The 21,910-nt window shown below is 61.7% G+C and overlaps 3 protein-coding genes across 4 annotated transcripts; 2 read left to right on the forward strand and 1 right to left on the reverse strand.

The window, feature by feature from the left end:
* The first annotated feature begins 310 nt into the window (after window positions 1-310).
* CNTF (ciliary neurotrophic factor) lies at window positions 311-1,944 on the forward strand. 2 transcript variants are annotated; one of them, XM_074586761.1, is made up of 3 exons: window positions 311-536; window positions 878-1,108; window positions 1,760-1,944. In XM_074586761.1, the coding sequence occupies exons 1-3, from the start codon at window positions 423-425 to the stop codon at window positions 1,925-1,927; spliced, it is 513 nt and encodes a 170-aa protein (XP_074442862.1). In that variant the 5' UTR covers window positions 311-422; the 3' UTR covers window positions 1,928-1,944. The 2 variants fall into 2 exon arrangements, with proteins under 2 accessions (XP_074442862.1, XP_074442861.1); XM_074586760.1 differs by lacking the exon at window positions 1,760-1,944 and having other exon boundaries at window positions 878-1,351.
* Window positions 1,945-6,066: 4,122 nt separating this feature from the next.
* Window positions 6,067-16,389, forward strand: DTX4 (deltex E3 ubiquitin ligase 4). Its single transcript, XM_074586763.1, has 9 exons — window positions 6,067-6,424; window positions 9,695-10,418; window positions 11,268-11,329; window positions 11,465-11,626; window positions 11,774-11,835; window positions 12,153-12,305; window positions 13,005-13,166; window positions 13,545-13,634; window positions 14,026-16,389. Exons 1-9 carry the CDS (start codon window positions 6,214-6,216, stop codon window positions 14,257-14,259), a joined length of 1,860 nt encoding a protein of 619 aa, XP_074442864.1. The 5' UTR covers window positions 6,067-6,213; the 3' UTR covers window positions 14,260-16,389.
* MPEG1 (macrophage expressed 1) lies at window positions 16,332-19,497 on the reverse strand. The gene has a single exon (XM_074586762.1). It carries the CDS (start codon window positions 19,452-19,454, stop codon window positions 17,292-17,294), a length of 2,163 nt encoding a protein of 720 aa, XP_074442863.1. The 5' UTR covers window positions 19,455-19,497; the 3' UTR covers window positions 16,332-17,291.
* Between the last annotated feature and the right edge of the window lie 2,413 nt (window positions 19,498-21,910).

Genomic DNA, 21,910 nt, shown 5'->3' on the forward strand with positions numbered 1-21,910 from the left:
GGCCGCTGCCCGGGCTGAGGTGTTGAGCAATGTCCGGGCTTTGCTCGCCTCTTCCCGGCAGCCGTTTCCCGCGCTCTGGCATGAGCTGGGGGGATTAGCGTGCTGCTCGTTGCACTGCGCGGCTGGGAGGAGGAATGGGTCAGGGCTAGGAGCCTGCTGCCACCGGGCAAGACCATCTGGGCAAGGCGCTTGGAGTAGCAAAGCATGGGGGAATTAGGGAAATAATCTGTCGCTGTTGATCCCAGTGGCGGGAATTTGCAGCGTTGTGCCAGGCCCCAGGCGCGGAAGAGGGGGAGAGCTAGGCCGGCGGACGTGTGAGCGGAGCTCCCAGCTGGAATGCACCAGCTCAGCAAGGGATTGTCCTCCCTGGGCCGGGCAGGCGCTGCACTGGGAGCCTGGTGCCCGTGACGGCTGCCCAGGCCATGGCGGCAGCAGACAGCCCCTCAGCCGCCCTGCGGCGACGCGACCTCTGCAGCCGAGGCATCCGCCTGGCTGGAAAGATGCGCTCGGATGTCGTCGACCTTCTGGACACCTATGTGAGTTTGCCATGCTCCGTCCGGCTGCCCACAGGCTGGGAGTGCTGCGGGGTGGCCGCCACTGACGGGCTCTGGGGGGCTTCTGGCAGCTGTGCTGGGCACGAGGGCTCTGGGCCATCGTAGAGGTGGGGGATGAAATGCTGCCGGTGTCTGGGCCTTGGCACAGCGGGCTGATGCTTGGGCAAATCTTGAGCACTGGGCCTTGCACTGCCCCAAATGGCTCTTGGCCAGCGCTGGAGCTGAACCGGGGCCCCCCAGAGCCAGCGCTGACAGGGCTCAGTGTGGGGAGGTCCCACGGTTTCCCCTCCACCGCTGACCCCTGCCTGCTCTCGCCCCCGCAGGTGGAGCGGCAGGGCTTGGACGCCTCAGCCAGCGTGGCGGCAGTGGAGGGGGTGCCGGCGGCAGCAGTGGAGCGCTGGGATGAGCAGACGGGGACACAGCGGCTGCTGGAGAACCTGGCCGCGTACCGGGCCTTCCGCGTCCTGCTGTCCCAGATGCTGGAGGAGCATCGGGAGCAGCTGGGGGAGGCCGATGCCGCCCTGGGCCGGGCGCTGGCGAGCGTCCTGCTCCAGGTCTCAGCCTTCGCCTACCACCTCGAGGAGCTGCTGCGGCTGGAGAGCCGCGGCCCCCCCAGCGAGGAGGGGGCTCCCCCACCCCCAGCCCCCCACCTCGGCCTCTTCGAGAGGAAGCTGCGGGGCCTGGGGGTGCTGCGGGAGCTGGCCCAGTGGGCTGTCAGGTCCGCGCGGGACCTGCGGCAGCTCACCAAGCCCAGCCCGGGCAGTGGCTCGGCCCCCAGCTGGGCTGAGAGCCCCTGAAGGCGGGTGGGGGGCGGGGGTGCTTGGGTCCCGCTGGGGCATAGTGGGGGGCTCCCTGACTGCCCCTGCGGAGGGCTGCTGACAGCCCAGGGGGCTGTTTGAGGAGGTGGGTGGATGGGAGGGACCACATTGTTAGCCCCCATGCCCCCCATGCTTTTGGTGCCACTCCCTGTGGGCCCCTTTCTCTGTGGGGAAACTGAGGCACGGGCCATGCTCCACCCCAGAGGGAGGGGGATCCCCGGGCAGGGCGAGCCTCGGGGGTGGCTCGGGCTCTGCCTGCTGGGGGGTTGGAATTATACCCCGGGAAGCAGCTTTGCTGCTCACCCCAGGGCCCAGAGTCTGTGGCGCTCAGTGGGCTGCAGCAGTGCTGCCTTTTTCTCTGAAATTCGGTTGCTGCTGGGCTTGCAGTGGACGGAAGCTGCCTTGGGGCTCCTGCAGAGGCAAGGCAGGAGCAAAGGGACAGAAAAATATTGGCTGGTGAAAGGAGTCTTGGGACCTGCCCCCCAGCAGCAAGACGCAAGGCTTCACCTCCTTCACATGGACTCTTCTGCCTGGCTCGCGTTTTCTGCGCATTGAATTTCTGCTCTAATTACTCGGGGGCTTTTTTGCGGGGGTGGGGGGGAGGGGGTGTGTGTGTTACAATCAGAAGGGGATTTCTTAACCGCTTGGGCAAAGTAACAGAGAGGATCTTTTAACTTAAGGCTGTGATTCAAAAGACCCTCTGCAAGGAGGTTTGTGCCTCCAGGGATTATTTTGGGACTGGAAACACCATAGAGGATTAAACAGGCCCAACCACATCGCTCACCCTGTGAAGGGGAATGCCATGAGGTTTTGTGGCTGCCTGGGCTGTGGTTTTTCTTGCGGAATGGATGTGATGGCTGCTGAGCAAATAAAAGGGCTGTGAGACCTGCTGCGGTGACGTGACTTCTTGGGGGAGGTGGAACTGTGGGACTCAGCCTCACCGGAGACCTGGGCTGCCCTGTTCCTGCCCCAGGAAAGGGTCAGTCCCAGTGGGGTGGGAGGTTTGGGGGGGATGGGACCCACTGGGATGCTGTGGGAAGATGAAGGATCTGGGGAAGAAGGAGCTGGCGGTGGTGGAGGATGAGGAGGAGGTGGGGGGGGTCGCTGGGGTTGTACCCCATCCTGGTGCAGCCCTGCCTTCCTGCCTGAACTGTGAGAGGGAAGGGAACATGGAGGGACACCGGCGGCACAGGGTGAGGAGGAGGCTGGGGACGTGACCAGCCAGCCCTGCACAAAGCAGCTTTGTGGCGGCAGCACCAGGCACAGTGCCTGCCCCAGTGGCGTCTGCGTGGGCACGGGGGGCCCCGGCATCTGTGTGGGCACAGGGGGCCCCCAACACCCATCCTGCCTACCCTCCCCCGGCCCCATCATGGCGAGCAGGGCCACAGGGTCGGGGCTGCCCTGCGGGGTCGGGCCGAGGGTGGTTTGGTGGTGCCCATTGTTTTGTCAGTGATGCCCAAGAGGAGGAACGTGGATCTTCGTCATTGCCACTTATTGGCTGACCTCAGCTTTGCCGCTCAGACTGGATTATTTGCAATGTTTCTGCTTCCCTGCATTTGTGAATAACATTTTCTGTCCCTTTATTTTTTTTCAGGATTAGTCAAAGTAAGTCCCTTTCCCAGCAAGTACTTCTCTCTCCCGCCCTTCTCTGCGTTGTGTGCCTGAAGCCGTCTTGCTTTTCTCCCCTTGCACCCCGGTGCTCAGCAGTGCCCGGGTGCTCGCACCCTCACCCACCCGCTGCCCGTCACCCTCTGGAAGGCACGCACAGCCCCAGTGCCACACACCCGTCGCTGAACCTCCCGACCCAAGCAGGGGGGAACAGACCCCTCTTCTCCCACCGCTGTAGCCCGGGTGTGAGGTGACCTTCACATCCCTGGGGAGCTGGCCCCAGCCCTGGCACGGGTCCCTGCAACTTGATCCTTCCCCATCAGCTGCTGGCGCCACTGCGAGCCGAGCTCAGCCACTGCAACCGCGATCCAGGAGTCAGAGCAGCAGTAGGGATCGCAGGTGGGTGATGATATTGCTCCAGGGGCTTCCCTGGCCTGTGCCCAGCAGCGTGAAACGATGCTTTTGCAACCTTCCTTATTCCTTCCTTGCTACCTTGCCAGTGGCGCTGGGTGCATCTGTGTTTGCAAAGCACCCGCAACGTTTTGAAATCGTCACCGTAACCAAAAACAATGTAAAAAAGCAAACCATAATCCAAACCTCCATGGCCTGGCTGAGTAAGAGGCGCCAGGTCTCGTGCTTTCCCTGCCAGCAAGGCCCCACCACACGGTAGAGGAGTGATGATGTCTGAGTCTGCCAGGTTCTAAGGTTATTTTTCAGCTTTTCAGCTGCGACCCTAAAGAGAATCAGTAATAAACTGATTTGGCAAGGAGCATCTGACAGCTGAGCTCCCTGGCTGCTGGGAGGCCCTTTGGACTTGCATTGCTGCAGGATTTAAGTTGATCTGTGTGCCTGGAGGTGACTGAAGCTGCTGATTTTGGAGACAGAAATTAAGAGCTTGAGGGGAGGACAGTCATACCCACATGGCCACCACCACTGAAGACCCCAAATGGCCGCCTCCAAAGTAAAAACCCACCAAAAAGCCATCCGAGATTGTGCTTTGCAAAGACGATTTGCAGTGCTGGGGGAAAAGCGGGGGGGGGCTGCGCTCCTGAATTGCAGTGGGGAAGGAGACACCAAAACCAACGCACAGATGCGTTTAATTTCAAAAAATAAATGTTTGGGCTAAATGCCTGGGGGTGTTGGGCAGGCTTTGTGGGGATGGAAAGCTTTTAAGCTGCCCGAGGCTGCTCCCTGACCTCAGGCATGCCTGTACCTGGGCACTGGCATCGGCAGTGGGTGCTGAGAGAAAACAAATTCACCCCTCGCCCACCGTGCACCGGAGGCAGTTGGGGTTCGGCTGTGCCAGTCCCACCGGCTCACCCGTCCCCTTGCAAAATCCCGTGCCAGCATCGCAGTGCTGGCCCCTGACTTTTTGATCCTGAGCTGGGGAGGGGGGAAAGTTCACCAATGCTTTCCTTTTTAATAGCAGGAAAACCTTTTCCTCCTGCCTGAGTCAGCGGAAAGGTTTCCCTGGGTTTCCCCGCCACAGCCTTGGCTGTGCTTGCCTGCTCCAAAGGCACAGGTGAGAACCCAGAGGAGCGGCACTCGGTCACCACGCTGCCCTCCTGGGGAGGGCTGGGAGCCCTCCCTTCCTGCAGGAAAACACGCTTCGAGCGTGGCCCTGCGTGTCTCAGGGCGAGCTGGAAAGGGAGATTTGCCTGAACTGCTGCGGTTCACCTCCTCTCTCACCACAACGCTCGCCAGCGGGCATCACAGCAGTTAGCCCCCACCTGTTTCTTCCCTTCTTGTTTTTTCCTCTCTTCCGTTCTTTCCTCTATTTAGATCTTGCCTAATGGTTTCTCACCGCAAGCACGGCTGGTGGATGCTCGCTGGGCTGGGCAGCACCTGGGAAACAGGTTTATCGGGAGAGGAGCGGCACCACCAGCCACGGAGCTCACGTCCTGGGCATGAGTCACTCTCTGAGCTGACACAGGCCATGGACCAGGGGATTTGCAGGTGCTGGGGAATCCCTGCACGTGGGACACGGGTGCAATTTGCACAGTTCTCTCCAAACCGGGCAATGGTGGGTGTTTTGTTTAACATCCAGGCAAATTAGCGTTTTGTGTGTCAGCACAGGAGCATTAAATGAGGTGAGACCTGACGCTGGCACTTGGCTGTGACCAACATCCTGCCGTTGGGGGCTGCCCTGGGGTGGTGCTTGGCAAAAGAACAAGCTCAGGATGAAGTTCTTTGGGGGCTGTGGGGAAGGGACAGCACTGGCTGCTCTGGTCCCGGGAGTCACCATAAAGCAGAGCATCTGTGTCACACCACCAGCGGGAGCACGCGGGTTTTGGTGGCACTGGTTTCGGCTTGCACAGCAAAGCCACTGGGCTGCCAAGGCACGCCTAAGTTGGAGGAGCATCCTGAAGGATTCGCAGCCTCACGTCGGGCTGAAGCTGCGTGAAATCTCCCAAAAAAACAGTTCCCAAGGAAACTAAACCGCAGCAGGCAGCTGGGAGAGCTGGGGTGTGGGAGCAGGGGTTATGGCCTGGGTGTTCCTCGAGGCACATGGTGATTTGGGGCTTTGAACCCATTTTTGTGCACCAGGGGCCATGGCCAGGGGCAGTCGCCAGAGAAGGGAATGGTGAAAGCACTCGGGCCACGTTTCGCTGTCGGGCACGTGACCCCCAACACCCTGATCCCCAACGGCGGTGGGCTTGGGGCGGGGGCGGCGCAGAGGGACAGGCGCGCAGGGGGCTCTGTCTCAGCACCCGGCCTGCTGCCTCGGTGAGGGGTGTGGGAGCGCGGGGGTCCCGGGGGTGCCGGGTAGGGGTGCAGGGGGCACTGGGAGGGGTCCCGGGCGAGGTGCGGGGGGCACTGGGAGGGGTGCCGGGTGGGAGCGCGGGGGCACCGGGGGTCCCGGGGAGGATACGGAGCCCGTGGGGTGCGCAGTGCCGAGCCGCGCCCGGCCCCCCCCGCGGCGGGAATGGTTCGTCCCGGCCGCGCTCCCCCCGCCGGGGCGCTCGGTGCCGCCGGGCCGGGGCCGGCGCGGTGACGTCAGGGGCGGGGCGGGGCGGGGCGGAGTCGCCTCCCGCCGCCGCCCGGGGAGCGGCGCTGCGGCCCCGCGGCGCTGAGGGGCGGCCTCGCCTCCGCGCCCGCTCGGCGGCCGGCCCCGGGGCGGGGGCAGAGCCCTGCGCCGCGCCGAGCATGCGAGTGCCGCCGGGGCGGGCTGCAGCGGCCGGGGGGCGTCTGCGGCGGCCAGCGGAGCCGGAGCCGGGGGAGGCGGCGGAGCCATGCTGCTGGCCTCGGCCGTGGTGGTGTGGGAATGGCTGAACGAGCACGGGCGGTGGCGGCCCTACAGCCCGGCCGTCAGCCACCACATCGAGGCGGTGGCCCGCGCCGGGCCGCGAGCGGGCGGCAGCGTGGTGCTGGGCCAAGCCGACAGCCGCCTGGCGCCCTACATCATCGACCTGCAGTCCATGCACCAGTTCCGCCAGGACACCGGTGAGTCACACCGCGGGGGGCCGACCCCCGTCCCGGCTGGGCCCTGCGCCGGGCTCCGCGTCGCTTATGCGCTGCTTCGCGTCGCCGGGTGCCTGCGGCCCGGCCCGCCCGCCCCACCGGACTCCCCGCCCTGGCCCCGCGTTGCTCAGCGCCGCGGTGCCCGGCATCGCACAGCGCTTGCTGCCCGCTGGGGAGTTGCCCCGCACCGTGCCGTGCCTTTCCGCACTGCCCGGCCCCGCACCGCTCCGCGCGCCCCGCTCCGCCGTGTCCCTGCTCCGCGCTGTGCTCCCGGGTCCCGTCCGGCCGCTCTGCCCAGTCCCTGCACCACGGTGCACAGGGTGGCAGCGCCAGGCCCCCGCTGCCTTGCCCGGGTCAGGTGCTTTCCTGCCTGACACGGCTGATCTGGATTTGCGCTGTGTTTCCAGGTCCTTGTTGCATGGCGGTGGTTGGCGCAGAGTTGCACCGTGCGGTGCTTTGCTGCCAGGTCTGGTATTGCACAGCACTGCCTGACCTGGAATTGCATTGCACAGTGTTGCACAACGTTGTGCTGCTGGGGCCTGTGCTGCATTGCACGGCCTGATCTGGAGCTGGGCTGTACCGCGCTGCCTTCCCCAGGCCCCGTATTGCGTTGTGCTGCCTTGCCCTGCCTTATGTCCCATCGCCCGCTCTCCCATTGCGTTGCTGGCTGTGCTGCCTGATCCTGGATTGCATTGTCTGGTCCCATCCTACCCTGCACTACCCGGCTCTGCCTGCCCTGGAATTGCATAGCTCTGCTTCTAGCTGCCCAGTCCCACACTCCTGCCCAAGCCCATGCTGCCCAGAGTTTTCTGCTGCTTGCATTATGCCATCCTGCCTGGTCCCCAGGTGCTTGCCATATCCTGTGCTGCCCGGTCCTGCCTGCGCGTTCCTGGACTCTTATGGGGTCCTGCTGCACCTCTCTGGACCCTATTGCATGCTACGGCCTTTTCCTCTCCTGGCCCACGGTCCCTTCGTGCACGGAGCCTGTCCCCTGCAGACCCTTCCCAGGGCCCTACCGTGCCATGCCCAGCTTCCCCTGTGCTACCTCTGGCCGCCATCAACCCTAAAGCCCAGGTGTTGTATGGCGCTCGGGGGCCAAATCCTGCCCTGGGTCATGGCAGTGATGGGGGTGCCCAGGGTGGGGGCATAAGCAGGTGGGATCTGCTCAGGGAGCACACAGGCAGGTGGGGGCTCCCCAGGATGGTAGCTTGGACAGGTAAAGGTGGGTATTTGTGGGTGTGGGGGCAATGAGCAGGCACAGGGGTCCCCAGGGTGATGGTGGTGTGGAGTGATTCCCAAGGTGATGGGGTGCTTACAGCCCTAGGAGTGTCTGGGATGTGGGACACAGGCACCCGTGGGGGAGAGCCTGGCACAGGGGATTTGTGTCCCCCCAACACCCCCATGATGGCTGTGGGAAGGGGACCAGCCAATGTCCCTTATCTCTGGGACAGGGGGTGCTGGGTGCAGTGGGGTGCCAGATATTCTCCTTTGTCTTCCTTCCCCCAGCAGCCCTGGGGGCTGGTGGGGACCCTCCCCTGCCTAGGGGTGTGGGGACAAGGGACCTCTGCGGCGGGGCTGGGGGCCAGCCTCTGAGGGCTATTGTCGCCTGGGGAGGAGGCCTGAAAGGGGGATTGTTCTGTCTCTCTCTGGGTTGCTGGGGATGTTGGTATTTTGGGTCATTAAACAGTTCTGATTTGGGGGGGTCGCGACCCTGGCAGGCCCTGAATAGCTATTGTCCCTTTTCTTCCCGTGCTGAATGGGAGGCGGGCTGGCCGTGCTGGGCTGGGGGGACGCACGGCGTTCCCACACCGCCGCCCGGGGACCGCCAGATGCCGCATGCCGTCACTGCCTCCCTCCCCACCTCGCGCCGGATTAGGATAAATCACTGCCCTGCTCCCCTCCGGCTGCACTTTGTGCTGCCAGCGCCAGCGGATTTTCTCCCCTGGGTGCCCCTTTGCAGGATGGGTGGCCTGGATTGCCTGGGGTCCAGTTGCAGCTTGTTCTCCAAAACAGGGTGCTTGATGTGTGCCTGTCACTAGTGCTAATAAACAGCTTTTCCGTTTTGGCCCACTTTTTTTGTGGGAAGCAGTCCTGTGTGGGGACCGACGGTGGGGGTGAAAGGGGACTGAAATTCTCACAGGCTTTACAAGACACGTGGTGAAAAGCTGAAGAAGCAGTCTTATTATTTCTTCCCTTTGAGCTTTCTTGTTCCTACCTCTGGCAGTGGGGCCAAGCCATGGGGTTTTGCAGAAGAGCATGGAGGCAGCAATGCTCCTGAGCTCATCCCACCTATTAACCAAACAACTGGGCACTCATCATATGCTCAGGATGGGCCACGAGGCTGAGCTTGGCCATGCTCAGCCAGCCCTGTTGTGCCGTGAAACATCCCAAAGAGGAAGGCTTTCTCCTCATTGTAGGAGTTTCCAAAATTTGCGTCGTGCTTTGAATGCATCTTAGTTGACTGGGAGCAGTGGGAAAGGAAACGCCTAGCAAAAATAAGGATGCAAGCCACAAAGCCTCCGTGCTTTGTGCTCTCATCTCACTCTTAATGCTCGCTGATGGTGGAGCAGGAGCTGGGCATGGGCCCCTGCTCACACTCCTTTGCTCAGCCTCATGGGTATTTTCCCTGTGCCATGGGCTGGGTTTTCGTTGTGGGCCGGTTTGTCAGCTGCAGACGGTGGGCCTGGTGCAAGCCCTGATCCCCTGCGCATGTCACCACGGCGGGGCTCAGAGCTGCTCCTTAAATCTTTTATTCCCCTGTCCTGGTCTGGAGCTGAGAGGCAGACAGGGCACTACAGGAGTCCGGTGCCTACACTCCTGGTGTCATTGGGCTCCCATGGAAGACCCCTCGGAGCAGGTTGGAGCGGCCAAGCTTGTGGTTCTGTGTTTCCCCATCAGGGCTGAGTGGCTGCACGCTAGGGCTGGGAGGGCGGCTGCCACTGTAGACTGACGGGGTGAAATCTGCCCTTCTCTCACCCCCATCACACTGGAGGTGCACCCAGTTCCGTGCGCGTACAGCCCAGGGGCTCCCCAGCCCTTCGGGTGTGCCAGCAGCCAGGCAGCTTGCAGGCAGCGTCCTGGGGAAACCAAGGCACACCAGTCCCCCAGCAGGGTGGGGACAACAGCTGAGCTGGAAAGCTATCCTGTCCCCTTGCAGAACAGCACTGGCGGGGCAGGTTGGAGTGGTTTCACTCCCCGCCCGCAGGTGAGTGCCGGCGCCAGGGTCTGACGGCATCTCTCACCCTCCCTCAGGCACTATCCGTCCTGTCCGGCGCAGCTACTATGACCCATCATCAGCACCAGGCAAGGGAGTCGTGTGGGAGTGGGAGAACGACAGTGGGTCCTGGACACCGTACGACATGGATGTGGGCATCACCATCCAGCGCGCCTATGAGAAGCAGCACCCCTGGGTGGACCTAAGTGCCATTGGCTTCTGCTACGTCATCGATTTTGCCACCATGGGCCAGATCAACCGTCAGACCCAGCGCAAGCGACGCGTCCGTCGTCGCCTTGACATGGTCTACCCCCTGGTCTCAGGCACCCTGCCCAAGTCACAGTCCTGGCCAGCCAGCCCTGGGGCAGCGGCAGCCCCCCCGGTCCCTGCCTGCGCCTGTCCCCAGTGCCTCCTGGTCATGAGCGTCAAAGCCACTGTGTCAGCCGCTGGTCCCGGCACTGCCACCCTGCAGTCCCGCAAAGCCCCTGCTGTGCCACCTGCTGCCCCCAAAGCCCCAGCGCCGGCCCCAGGGACCAAGGCGCCTGACAGTATGGCCGCAGTGCGTGGCTCACTGAAGCCACTGGCAGCCCAAGGGAGCCGGCGTCAGGCAGCCAGCACGCCCGCCTTGAGCTCGGCCAGCTCCAACGCCAGCCCCCCCGGCACCGGCAGTGGCAAGGCATCCCGTCCTGGCCTTGGCACCCTGAACCGCAACCACCTCCAGCGCCTGGCCATTGCCCAGTCCCGGGTGCTCATCGCCTCTGGGTGAGTCATGCCGTGTGCGAGCGAGAGGGTAGTTGGGGGGAAAAGGGGGCAGCGCGATTTTTTTTTCTTCCCCCTCCCTGGGGCACAGAGGGGCCACTGCAGCTCCCCCTGAGCCTGGTTGGAGATGGACCTCGGCGGTCCCTAACCTCCTGTGGGTGGAGGGCTCTGCTGGGCCCCTCACCTTCCCCGCGGGTGCCTGGCGACTGGAGTGGGGATGGCGTGGCTCCTGCATCTCAATGAGGAGGCTGAGGCTGCTCTTTCTCTTGGTGGCAGGGGATGGGTGGGGGACTGCAAAAGACCCAAAGAAAAACCTATTCAGGCCCCATGAGAAGGGGTCCCTCCAGACCCCCACCCTCCAAAGACACTTTTTTTTTTTGAGGGGGTGGGCAGTTAATGAGCTTGTTTCTCCTCTTTGTCTGGCTCTGCCGTCAGCCTTCTGTTGCAGCCTGGCCCCTTTCCTCTCCCTCTCCATCCTCCCCCTTCCCTCCGCTTATGATCCGCTGGGAAACTTTCCCATGGAAGACAGCCCCAAGGGGAGGCGGGGGAAAGAGCTGTGGCAGCGACGTGGCCGAAGGAGAAAAGAGGGGGGAAAAAAACAACAGACCAGCCCAGGGAGCGGTGACAAAAAGGAGCCGTGAATGGAGACGCAGGCAGGGTTTCTAAAGAGCAAGAGAAAAGGCGGCGGGGGGGGGGGGGGCACGTCGCCCCGTCGGGGGGATTCTCTGTTTCCAGCCAGGGCCCGTGCAGTTGCTCAGGCAACTATTGTCTGGCCCCTTCTGGCCCCTGGGGGCTGTGGGGACGTGGGTGCCTGCTGCTGGCCCTGACGTGGTCTCTGCTGGCTCTTCACAGAGTCCCCACCGTCCCCGTGAAGAACCTCACTGGCTCCAGTCCCGTCAACCCAGCGCTGGCAGGTGAGGATGGGGCTGGTGCCCACGGTGCTTGTCTCCCCGGGTGAAGTCAGCCCCAGCAGGGTGGTTTTTTGGGAGAACATCTGGGGTTTGGTGTGGCGCTGGTTCCTCAGTGCCATTTCGAACCCCCTCACCTAGGGATCACAGGGATCCTAATGAGTGCAGCTGGGCTGCCCGTCTGCCTGACACGGCCCCCCAAGCTGGTGCTGCACCCCCCACCAGTCAGCAAAAGCGAGATCCAGTCCATCCCCGGCATCTCCCACACCTGCCGCAAGACCACCAAGAAACAGGCCAAGAAGGGTGAGAGGCACTTTGCTGCTTGGCCCCTGTTCCTGTCTCCCCTTCCCTACCTGGTTCCCCTGTCTCCCCCATCCCCCTCCTGCTGCCCCCAGCAGTGGGTTTCCCCCACGCTGCCCTCCAGCGCCTCTGACTCTTGCTCTCCTGCAGGCAAAACCCCGGAGGAGGTACTGAAAAAATACCTGCAGAAGGTGCGGCATCCACCGGATGAGGTGCGAGCAGTGGGGGTTGCGCCGGGGTCTCCCCAGGGTGCTTTGCTCTGGGAAGAGCGACTGGGGACACGGGCGATGCCCCCATGCCATGCAGGCTTCTCCCGCCACCCCTCATGGCTCTGCCCTGTCCCTCTCTGAAGAGGGGCTGTGTGCTGCATGCATGTGCTGGCTGGCCCCTGCGGTGGCCCAGGGTGATGGCACGGGACCAGGGGTGGGTGCTGGTCCCTGGACAAGAGCAGGGCAGCTCATCAGCCCCATGTTCTTGGTGAGACTCCAGCTGCATCCATCCATCTGACTCTCTCCTCCCTTCCGTGCAGGACTGCACCATCTGCATGGAACGCCTCTCTGCACCCTCCGGCTACAAGGGACCCCAGCCGGCCATCAAGCCCGACCTGGTGGGGAAGCTGGTGAAATGCGGCCACGTCTTCCACCTCCACTGCCTGGTCGCTATGTACAACAATGGCAACAAGGTGCAAAGCTGCAGACCTGAGGGATGTCCGAGCCCCTGGCTTAGCAACCTGCGCTGGCCTCCACCTGCCCTCAGTGCTTGAGTCCTGCTGCCCTGGAGGACTCTGACCTCTCCGCCCTGATGGAGAGTTTAATTTTTTATCAGCGGCAAGCACTCTGGGACGGCTAAATCAGAATACAGGGCTGCGTAGGTGTTTTTCCCCCGACTATGCCCAGTTTTATGTCCTTGCTTTCCTTCCCAGGGTTAGTGGTGATGAACTGTGATCCCTGCATGTTTGAGCAGAGCTATCTGGCACTGGGCTGTGCTTTTCCAGCCACAGGTGGGCTTTGCTGAGCCCCCTGCAAATGGCCCTTATGCTCGACATTCCCAGGAAAATGTGTTTCATGTTGCTTGTTTTTTTTTAATATTTATTATCTTTCCCTCTTTGAAAAATAAACAAACAACCCCAAAACAGAGGTAGGGAAAGTAGTGAGGACTGTAAAACTGATGAGGAAAAGAAACGCAGACCTCAGTTTTTTGGATAATGTTAGGTCTCTGTAGCAAATTCTCCCAGCCCTACCTCCTGCTTCCTGAGTGTATTTGAAATTGCCGCTTTCATGATGAGAACGGCATTCAGTGCTGCTCAGGGACAAAGTGCCCAGTCTGGCGCGGTGCTGGAGGATACAGGTTTCATTATGCTCCCTTCTTTTCCTGCTCTCAGGATGGGAGCCTCCAGTGTCCCACCTGCAAAACCATCTATGGGGTGAAGACGGGGACACAGCCCCCGGGAAAGATGGAGTATCACATCATCCCTCATGCGCTGCCTGGCCACTCTGACTGCAAAACCATCCGCATCATCTACAACATCCCCCCAGGGGTGCAGGTACGGCCTGGCCTTGGGCCCAGGGGGGTACATGGATGGTCCCATGTGGGGGCTGGTGGCCCTTGTCGCTGCTGCGTCACCCCTGGGTCATGCTGCAGCTCGTGCTTTGACTCAGGGCTCTGGATTCAACAATGTCTTGGGAGATGTGTCCATAAGGATGTTGTGGGAAGTCTGGAGTACATCTACATGAAAGTGTTGGCCCCATCTGCTTGGTGGCAAGGGGGACAGTGGCATTTAGGGCCACCATGCTGGAGCGTGGTCGCCCAGCACAGCAGCAAGCATCTCTACATCCACTGAGGTTGGGGGGTTACCTTGTGCCCAGAGCATCCTTCTGAGCTCCAAAAGGGTTTTGTTCCTCTCCCACTCCACACACTACAGGGACCGGAGCATCCAAACCCCGGGAAGAGCTTCACTGCCCGCGGCTTCCCCCGGCACTGCTACCTGCCAGACAGCGAGAAGGGCAGAAAGGTGAGGGGCTCACCCGGGTGGCTCCTGCCGGCCAAGGCATGCTCAAGGGCATATCGCAGGGGAGAGGGAATGAGTAGCTATTGGGAGCATGGGGAAAAGCAGATCGGGCTTATGCAATCAAATCTGGGTGGAAGTTTTCCCTGTAGCCCATCCAGCATGCTCTGCAGGAGCCCAGTGATGTTCCTATGCGCTGGGAGAGCTCTGCAGCCTGGTCCCACTATTTTGGTTGGGGTAGGACCCCATGCTGGGATCCTGAGCTCCCTGGGAGGGCTTGATGGTGGGTTGCCCACATTGCCGGCGTGTACCAGGATGATCAGGTGTGCCCTGAGCAGAAGTGGGTGCTTCCCCCCAGCGTTTGCCTTGCTGCCTGCCCTATCTCTCCTCTCCACAGGTACTGAAATTGCTGCTGGTAGCCTGGGATCGGCGCTTGATCTTCGCCATCGGGACTTCAAGCACCACAGGCGAGTCAGACACGGTGATCTGGAACGAGATCCACCACAAGACAGAGTTTGGCTCCAACCTCACTGGCCACGGCTACCCTGACATCAACTACCTGGACAATGTCCTCGCTGAGCTCGCGGCCCAGGGCATCACGGAGGAGAGCCTGGCACAGGAGAAGGACTGAGACCACGTCAGGGAGGCAAGGGAAGGGGCACCCATGTCCTCGCCCACAAGGATAAAGCTGCTGGAGAAACCCGTCTGGGGAGGGCTTTGCAGGGGACACCTGGGGCTTCCTGCTCCCGGTGGCACCCACCCAGCGGGAGCATCTCCAGTCTGGGGACGCGGGAGAAGGTCCTTTTGACCAGCCCCTTCACTCCCCTGCGAAGGGAGCCTCCCCCCACAGAGCCGCGGGGCTTCGCCGGCTTGGCGCTTCTGTCTGGCCAGTGTCCTATCCCTGCTGCTGCCATGCTGAGGGCTTGGGGGGTGCCAGGCTGCCCCTCCCTCCGCATCCGTCCCACGGTCCCAGCCTGGCCCGGTGCCCCTGACACCCACCTGTGGCTGGGACCTGGCCTGGGGTGGGAGTGGGGGGATCGTGGGAGTCCCCCTCACTCTGCCTCGTCCCTCAGCCATTTATTTGTTTGTTTGTCTTGTCCGGTACCTCCCCACTGGTCTCCTGTGTCCATGGAGGCTGGGGGCGGGGGCACGGTCTGCCTCAGCTGGCCCCCCAGTCCCGTGCGCCCTTCTCCTCCTGGCTATGTCTGAGCTGTGCCCTGCAGGGTCCCCTTATCTGGGCTGCCCCCGCCCCAGCCGGGTAGGGGGCTGTGGGTGGTAGAAAGTTGGGGGGGGGGGGGGGACATGTTTACTGGCCTGTCTCCCCCCTGCCCCATAGTTCCTTGAACTGTTCGTATGGGGGCGTCCCCGCGTTGAATTTTTATATACCTCGTGTTTTGGGGTTTTGTCGTATATATGTACATATAGGTGGTGGCGTTCTGGGAGGTGGCCTGGGGGCTGGGAGAATGGGATGCTGCGGCTGGACTGGGGACTGCGCCCAGTGGCGCTCGGGGAGGAGACGGAACAGGGGCAGTGCCGTTCCCCTACTCTGGGGACCCCTCCCAGCCCCAAAGGGGTCAGTGCCTCACAGTGGGGCTGTCACCTGTGGGTCCCTGGGGGGCCAGACACAGGTGTGGTGGGCTCCGTTCCCCTTCCTGCTGCGTGCCAGCACCATCCGCAGAGGTCCCTTGTGGGGCTGGGAGGAGGCCGCTGCTGGCGGTGGGTTGGCACAGCAGTTCTGGGCTGGGGCGGGGGGGTTGGCATGGGGAAGGGAGTGTGGGTGACGGGGGCAAGGGAGGGGTTGTTGCATGGCATCTTGGGTCCCTGCCAGCCCCCAGGGGACTTCACAGAGGCCCTTTCAGACCCTCTTGTGATGAGGTGCCGGGCAGGTGGCCACGGCCTTGGGGGCTGCCCTGGGGGCTGGCTGTGCTCATGCCCCTGTCCCATAGGACCCCCAGCATTGGAGAGTGGAATCAGGGGCAGCACCTGCTGCTGCCTTGGCTGCCCCCAGCCCCGCACTGGTGCTCCCTGGGGGACTGTGGCCTCCCAGCCTGTTTTGTTGCATTCCTCTCCTGTTTTCCTGGGGGGGTCACCTCGCCCTCTGTCCCAGGGGACGGCGGTGTGGGAGGGGGACCTGTCCTGCTGTGCACGGTTCTGTTGTCGTCGCTGTTTTTCCTCTCCCTAGCCCGGGGACGCATGGCCCCCAGCTGGCTGCCCCATGGGGAGGGGGGGTCAATAAAGCGGATGGCAGGGGACGCTTGCTGTCCCTGCACGGCTTGGCCTCTCTGTTGTCTTCTGTCCGTCGTCTGTGTGGCCAGGCAAGTGAGGGGGCACCATGGGGAGGGCCAGGTACCCCTCATCCCCCTGATGCCCCTTTGCACCGGTCTGTCTCCAGCCGTCCTTAGCATGGGTCGTTATTTTCTACCTCAAGGGAGAAAACCTCTCCCCCGGAAAACCCCTTTTCAGGCAGCTCTGCAGCCAGGGGAGAGCTGCAGGACTGTGATTTCTCCTCCACCCGAGCCCCGGGCTTCCCCCACTGCAGAAAAACCCTGGCTGGAGCTATGCAAAACCCTCCCGTGATCTGGGGGAGGAAGGGGGGGAGGAGGGGGGGTGGTGGTGTCACCCACCCTCCCCAGCTGCCGGCCTGACGGCTCTTAATGTGACACAGTCTTTTTACAATGTGACTTTTTTTTTTTTTTTTAATGCTCTGTTGCCTACGCAATTAGTTGCTGGCTGAAATAAAACTGATCCGTGCCTCTCTGCATGCGTGTGTATATCTATCCCGATAGATATACATGGAGACAGGGGTTGCCCTTCGGTTGCCACGGGCAGAAATCAGTGGCTAACTCGGTGCGTCCCCACGGGGCCCCTCTGCTCCCTCCTTTCCCCTGAGGCAAAGCATTGCTAATGGCGTCTGTGCTGGCCCTGCGTGCCTGTGGTAGCTGGGGGTCTCAGAGGGCTGGAACCTCTTTTCCCAGGCCTCGGGCCCCAGCAGGCATCCCCACCCAATGTTTTTACAAGCAGCAAGTCTCCACCGTGGACGTGCAAGTCCTGCTGGTGTTCCTGTGTGTCAGGGGAGGGTAGGGGTTTGCACAGCTTCCCCTGGCTTTTTGAGGGGGGAAGAAGGTGTCTGTGCTCAGATTTCCTTCTCCTTGGGCACCTCAGTGTCCCCAGCAGCTTGTTGAAGGGCCCTGGGACCCCTCTTTTTGGTTTTGGGGTGGGGGGACAGCTGGGGCATGGCTTGCAGTGGAGGGAAACCTCACTTATCTCTGAAGGTGCAAAGGCCCAGCACTGCTTGAGGAGGGGGATGCAGCCATGGAGGTGCAGGGGCTGGCAGAGGGACATCGTGATGGGCCCCAGTGGTGGGTTGACCTTGGGAGTTGGCCTCTGAGGTCAGCTAGGGAGGGATATCTGAAGGGCCACAGAGCCTCCCAGGTGCTCAAGGCTGAGCTTGGGGGCCTGGTGGAGGGTGAGAGCATGTGTTGCCCCATGGAGGGGAGAGCCTGGGGCCTCTGTGGGGACAGGGACCCTCGGCTCTGGGGGGGTGAGGCCAGGGGGCTGTTGGTGCTGCGTAGCTTTGCGTCTGGAAAAGGGGGGTGGGCAGGGGACTTTGGCCGGGTTTGGGGCACAAGGTGTAGCCTGGCAACTGCAGGGAAGGGGAAGTGCTCACGCCATCAGCCCCTCTGGCTCTTGCTGGTACCCCTCGCCCACACTCAGCACCGTGCTGTCCTCAGGGCTTGCAGCCACCAGACTGTTCCCTTCACCCATCGCGCGGTACCCCCTCGCCTTGTACCTCCAGCGGCTGTAGCAGACCGTTGCCAGGATGGTGGCCAGCCCTGCCAGGACTGCCACGGTGACGCCAGCTATCTTGCCCCCCGTCAGCCCCTGGCCCTTCACCATCTCTGCTGCGTGCTGCATCTCTTCTGGCCCGGCCAGCCGCCACGCGTGGCTCTGCCCGTCCCTGACCCAGGTGTTGTCCCCATCCCCGCTGCTCACCAGCACAGTGTTGATGGTCGGCAGGTTGGTGGGGGGCCGGGTGAAGGGTGGCAGGCGGGCGGGCGGCAGTGAGCCCCCTGTGAAGATGCCAGCCTGGACACAGTACTCCACCTGGCAGCTATCGCTGATGAGCGCCAAGTGCTGGCTGAAGCCTGGGGGGCAGCTCTTGGCATAGGGGTCCTCGGCAGTGCCCTGGTGCCGCCCCGCCAAGGGGTTCCCTGCCTGGCAGCTGAAGAAGCCCCCAAAGGGCACCGCGTACTGGCTGCCCTGCTCGTAATCCTGGCTCACGCACACCCTGAGCTCGTCGAAGAGCTTCAGTGGAAAGTACCCTGAGGGGCAGGACTGGGCACCAGTGATGGAGTTGGCGCTGTGGGCGCTGAACAGCCCCCCAAAGAGATAGCCCGAGTTTGGAGCCGCTGGCCCACTCGTAGCGCACCAGTAGGCGCTGAATTGCACCCGGGAGAGCCAGAAGACGTCCCTGCACTCGCGGTGGCAGAAGATGCCCAGGGTGCACTTCTTGTGGCACTCCAGATGGCTGTGGCCTTCCTCCCGCTCCTGCACGCCCAGCAGCACCGGAGTGTAGGTGGTGGGGCAGGAGAAAGCCCCAGTAAGTGGGTTCCTCTGCTCCAGCCCCTGGCACAGCGTGCTGGTGTCGGGGCCGGCCAGCCTGGCACACTCCTGGAAGACTCCCCCGAAGGTGAAGTTGGTCATGGCACCCTCGCAGGACCCATCATCGGCATTGGCATGGAAGTTGAAGTTGGCTGACGTGGCATCGGTGCAGCCTGGGTAGGTGTTGAAGGTGTAGTAGCGGCGAATAGCCAGCTCCACTCGCCTGGCCAGCTTCTTCACCGTGGGGGTGGGCAGCTCTGGCAGGGTGCTGGGGTTGATGAAAAAGTACAGGGGCAGCCCTGAGCGGTCGAGAGCCACCAGCTGGTTTTTGATCCCCTCCTGCCAGGTCTTGAGGGTGATGCCTGGGTAAAAGGGGGTCCCGCCAATGCTCTCCACCCTGGAATTGGTGCGGTTCCCCATATACTGCTTGGTGAGGTCAGAGGTGACATCCAGGGACTCCTCACTTTTTACACCGATGATGCTGTGGAAGGCCACGCCAGCTGAGGTGGTGACAGCACTCCGGGTGGCCCAGCTGTCCTTCAGGAAGGTTGCCTTGATCTGATCCTCCTGCACCAAGCTGGCTCCGGCATCCACGGAGGTGATGGTGTGGGTGCCATAGTTAAGCACCAGCACCTCAGCCAGAAAATCAGCCATCCGTGTCTGGTTATTCTCCAGGTGGCTGGCAATTGTCAGCAGCTGCTTCTTGAAGCCCTTGTCCAGGACCGCCCCTGGGTCGATCTTGGCAGTGTAAACCAGGTTCCTGACTTGCACTCGGGTGGTGACAGCACGGTCTTTCACTTGGTGGGTCTTGGTCCGGTGGAAGTCATAGGAGAACTTGCCATTGATGGAGGAGAAGAGGGACAGCTCCAGGTTGATGGAGGCAGAGGTGATGCTTTGGTAATCTTTCCAGGACTCGATGATCTCAGAGTTGATGTCCAGGTTGCTCTGCTTGCGAGGGATAGTGAAGATCTCATCTGGGATGATATAAGATCCATCTTCTGTGGTCTTGCACAGCGAGTAGCCCAGGTTGATGACTCTGCCCATATCCAAATTCCTGAGGTTATCCCAGCCTCCCCCTGGTAAGACTTCCAGACTTGGGAGCTTCAGGGCCCTCTTGCACTCTGGAAACCCCACAGAGGAGGAGAGCTCCTGGGACCACTCAGCGCCTCTCACCCCAGCCACTGACATCCAGGCGAGCAGGAGCCCGCACAGCACCCAGCCCATGGCTGAACCGGCGCAGGACCCTCGCCAGACGTCTGAGCAGTGAGGCGGGAGCTGGGGAAATGAGCTGTCTGGGGGTGCAGCTGCGGGGTGGTTCCTCCTTTTGGGGGTTGAATTAACAAAAGGGAAAGGAGAAGTGAGAACTGATGAATGTGAGAAATGACTGAGTGGAGCTGAGACAAGCAGGCGGGGAGCAGAAAGTAAAGGTGCCCGGAGCTCATTGCCTCCCTTGTTGCAAAAGCTCCGTCCCCATGAAATTGCTCTGCTGGGGATGGGCCAGGGAGAAATCTTGCCTTCGGCTCTTCGCTATGCCCAGGGAATTTCACTGGGGGAATCTCCCTCGACCAATGGCTGGGTGACTACCCCAGATGAATCCCCCCTGCCCCTGGGTGACCCTGGCTCCTTTGTGCCGTGCAAGGGATCTGTCCCCAGCCCCACTGCCCTGGGGTCCTGCTTACGTGATGGGGTGACATCTGGCCTTTGTTGCATGGACTTTGTTGCTGACTCCAAGGCTTTCCTCTGTGTCAGAGGTGAGGAGAGGAAGCAGGGAGGGCATGCAGTGTGGTTTCAGTGGGGTGGGCCAGTGTGGTGCTTGTTTCCCTTCTGTCTTGGGGAAGAGGCTGGCCAAGACCCTGGGGCAGACACTGGTGGGTTTGGAGGTAGCCAGCCCATGGCACAGGTGTGTCCCCCCCCCCCCCCCCCAAACATACATTAGGGCCCTCTCTAGCTCCCTCTACCCCACCCCTGTCCTCCCCCCAGGGCCCGCAGTGCCCCAGCTGGGAAAAGCACCTCCTGCGTGGGGTTTCTGGGCCATGGGAAGCTGGTCACAGTGGTACTGAGCCGGCTCTGCCCAGGGATGCTGATGCTTGGCTGAGTCCCAGTTTCAGCGGCACAGGGCAGCTGCTGCGTGTTTTGGGGAATAAACAGTTAAAGCAGCTTCTGCTGTGAAAGCTGTGACTTTCCATATGGACAGGCTCACTTCCCCTATTTTTGCTCAGTAGTTCCTCTTCCCAGGACGGTTCTGGCATGGGACGAGGCTGAAGCAAGACAGGGGGACCGAAGATGCATGTGTGCGTTTGCCAGGATAATGCTGGGAGCCAGGGGGACAGACAACAGGAACACGGCCGGGGATGGCCTTGTTGGCCCCAGCGTGGGGCTTGGGCCCACAAGTAGCTGGAAAACCCTGGTGTGGGGAGCCCCTTGGTGGAGGCTCCCACACCACCTGGAGCCATCTGTATTTCAGAGTGGGCTGTGGGGTCACTTCACCTAAAATCCAGCTACGGGTTTCACTGCCACCCAACTTTGAAGCCTAAGCAGTGGCTTGGCCCGGCAGAGAGCCGTGGCCAGCGATGGCTGTGGCCCCCGCGATCGGAGGAGGGAGAGAAGCCCTGTGGGGCAGACAGGAGCTGCCTCGTCTCTCCACCATGCAGGAGCAGCTCCCAAACAGAAACCAGGGCTTCCCCATGCTGTGTCTGCTGCTGTGAGCCATCCGATGCTGTGGTGACCGACATGCGGCAGAGCAAGGCAAAATCCATCCACCACACTCATCTGCGGGATTAAAAAAATTAAATAATTCCTTCCTGACCATCACGGGAAATGAGCAAATGTGGAAGTGGAAGACAAGCTATCCTCACCAGTTGTTGGGTGCTGGGAGGGGAGGCAGAGCCCTGGGCAGGGCTGCTGCCGCTGTCCCGAGGGTGAGGAAGGGGAAGCAAGGGAGGATGGCTGCCAGCGGAGCTGCAGGTGCTGGAGCAGGAGGGGGAAATGTGGTTTGGACCTCCCCCCGAAAACAGCATAGACATTAAATGCTTGGGGCCGGGGCAAGGGGCAGGACGTGCTGCTGATGGCAACTCACAGCGCTTGGGCAACCCAAATTGGCATGGCCTAGGATGGATGGAGGCAATGGAAAACCTTTTTGGTGCTGCTTCAGGGCTGCTGGGTGCCAAGTCTGACTTCTGGCCCCATTGCTGGCTCTGGCGGGGACCGTTGGCCACCCGGGTCCCAGTCCTGAGGACACGGCACCTGAGCATGCCAGCATCGTGCATCATCATCATCGTGCCGGGGCTTCCTGTGGGCTGGGATTCCCTGCAGTGGTGCATCATATAGCCTCCTCCTGCCACTCGTATAGCCTCTTCCTGCTGCTCGTATAGCCTCCTCTTGTTCCGCTGCTTGTTCCTGGCACTGGGATGTTGAGAGTAAATTAGGCTAGGAAGGCAGCACAGTTCAGTGCTCTGGCTGTAAAAAGCAGGTGGCCTTAGAAAAATGTACAAGGGCTACTAATAAATATATCAGTTTGCAGCAAAGTTCCTGGTGGGAGGAATTAGAGATTGTTACTCAGTGAACAGAAAAACCACAGATTGTAACCACTGAGCAACATGAGCATCAGTGCTTGTGGGGATCACCTGAGACTGATGTTAAACCAGAGAAACATGAGCTATCCCACAGCCACCACGGCTTGT

The sequence above is a fragment of the Larus michahellis genome, chromosome 4, assembly GCF_964199755.1.
Source record: "Larus michahellis chromosome 4, bLarMic1.1, whole genome shotgun sequence".
Lineage (NCBI taxonomy): Eukaryota > Metazoa > Chordata > Aves > Charadriiformes > Laridae > Larus > Larus michahellis.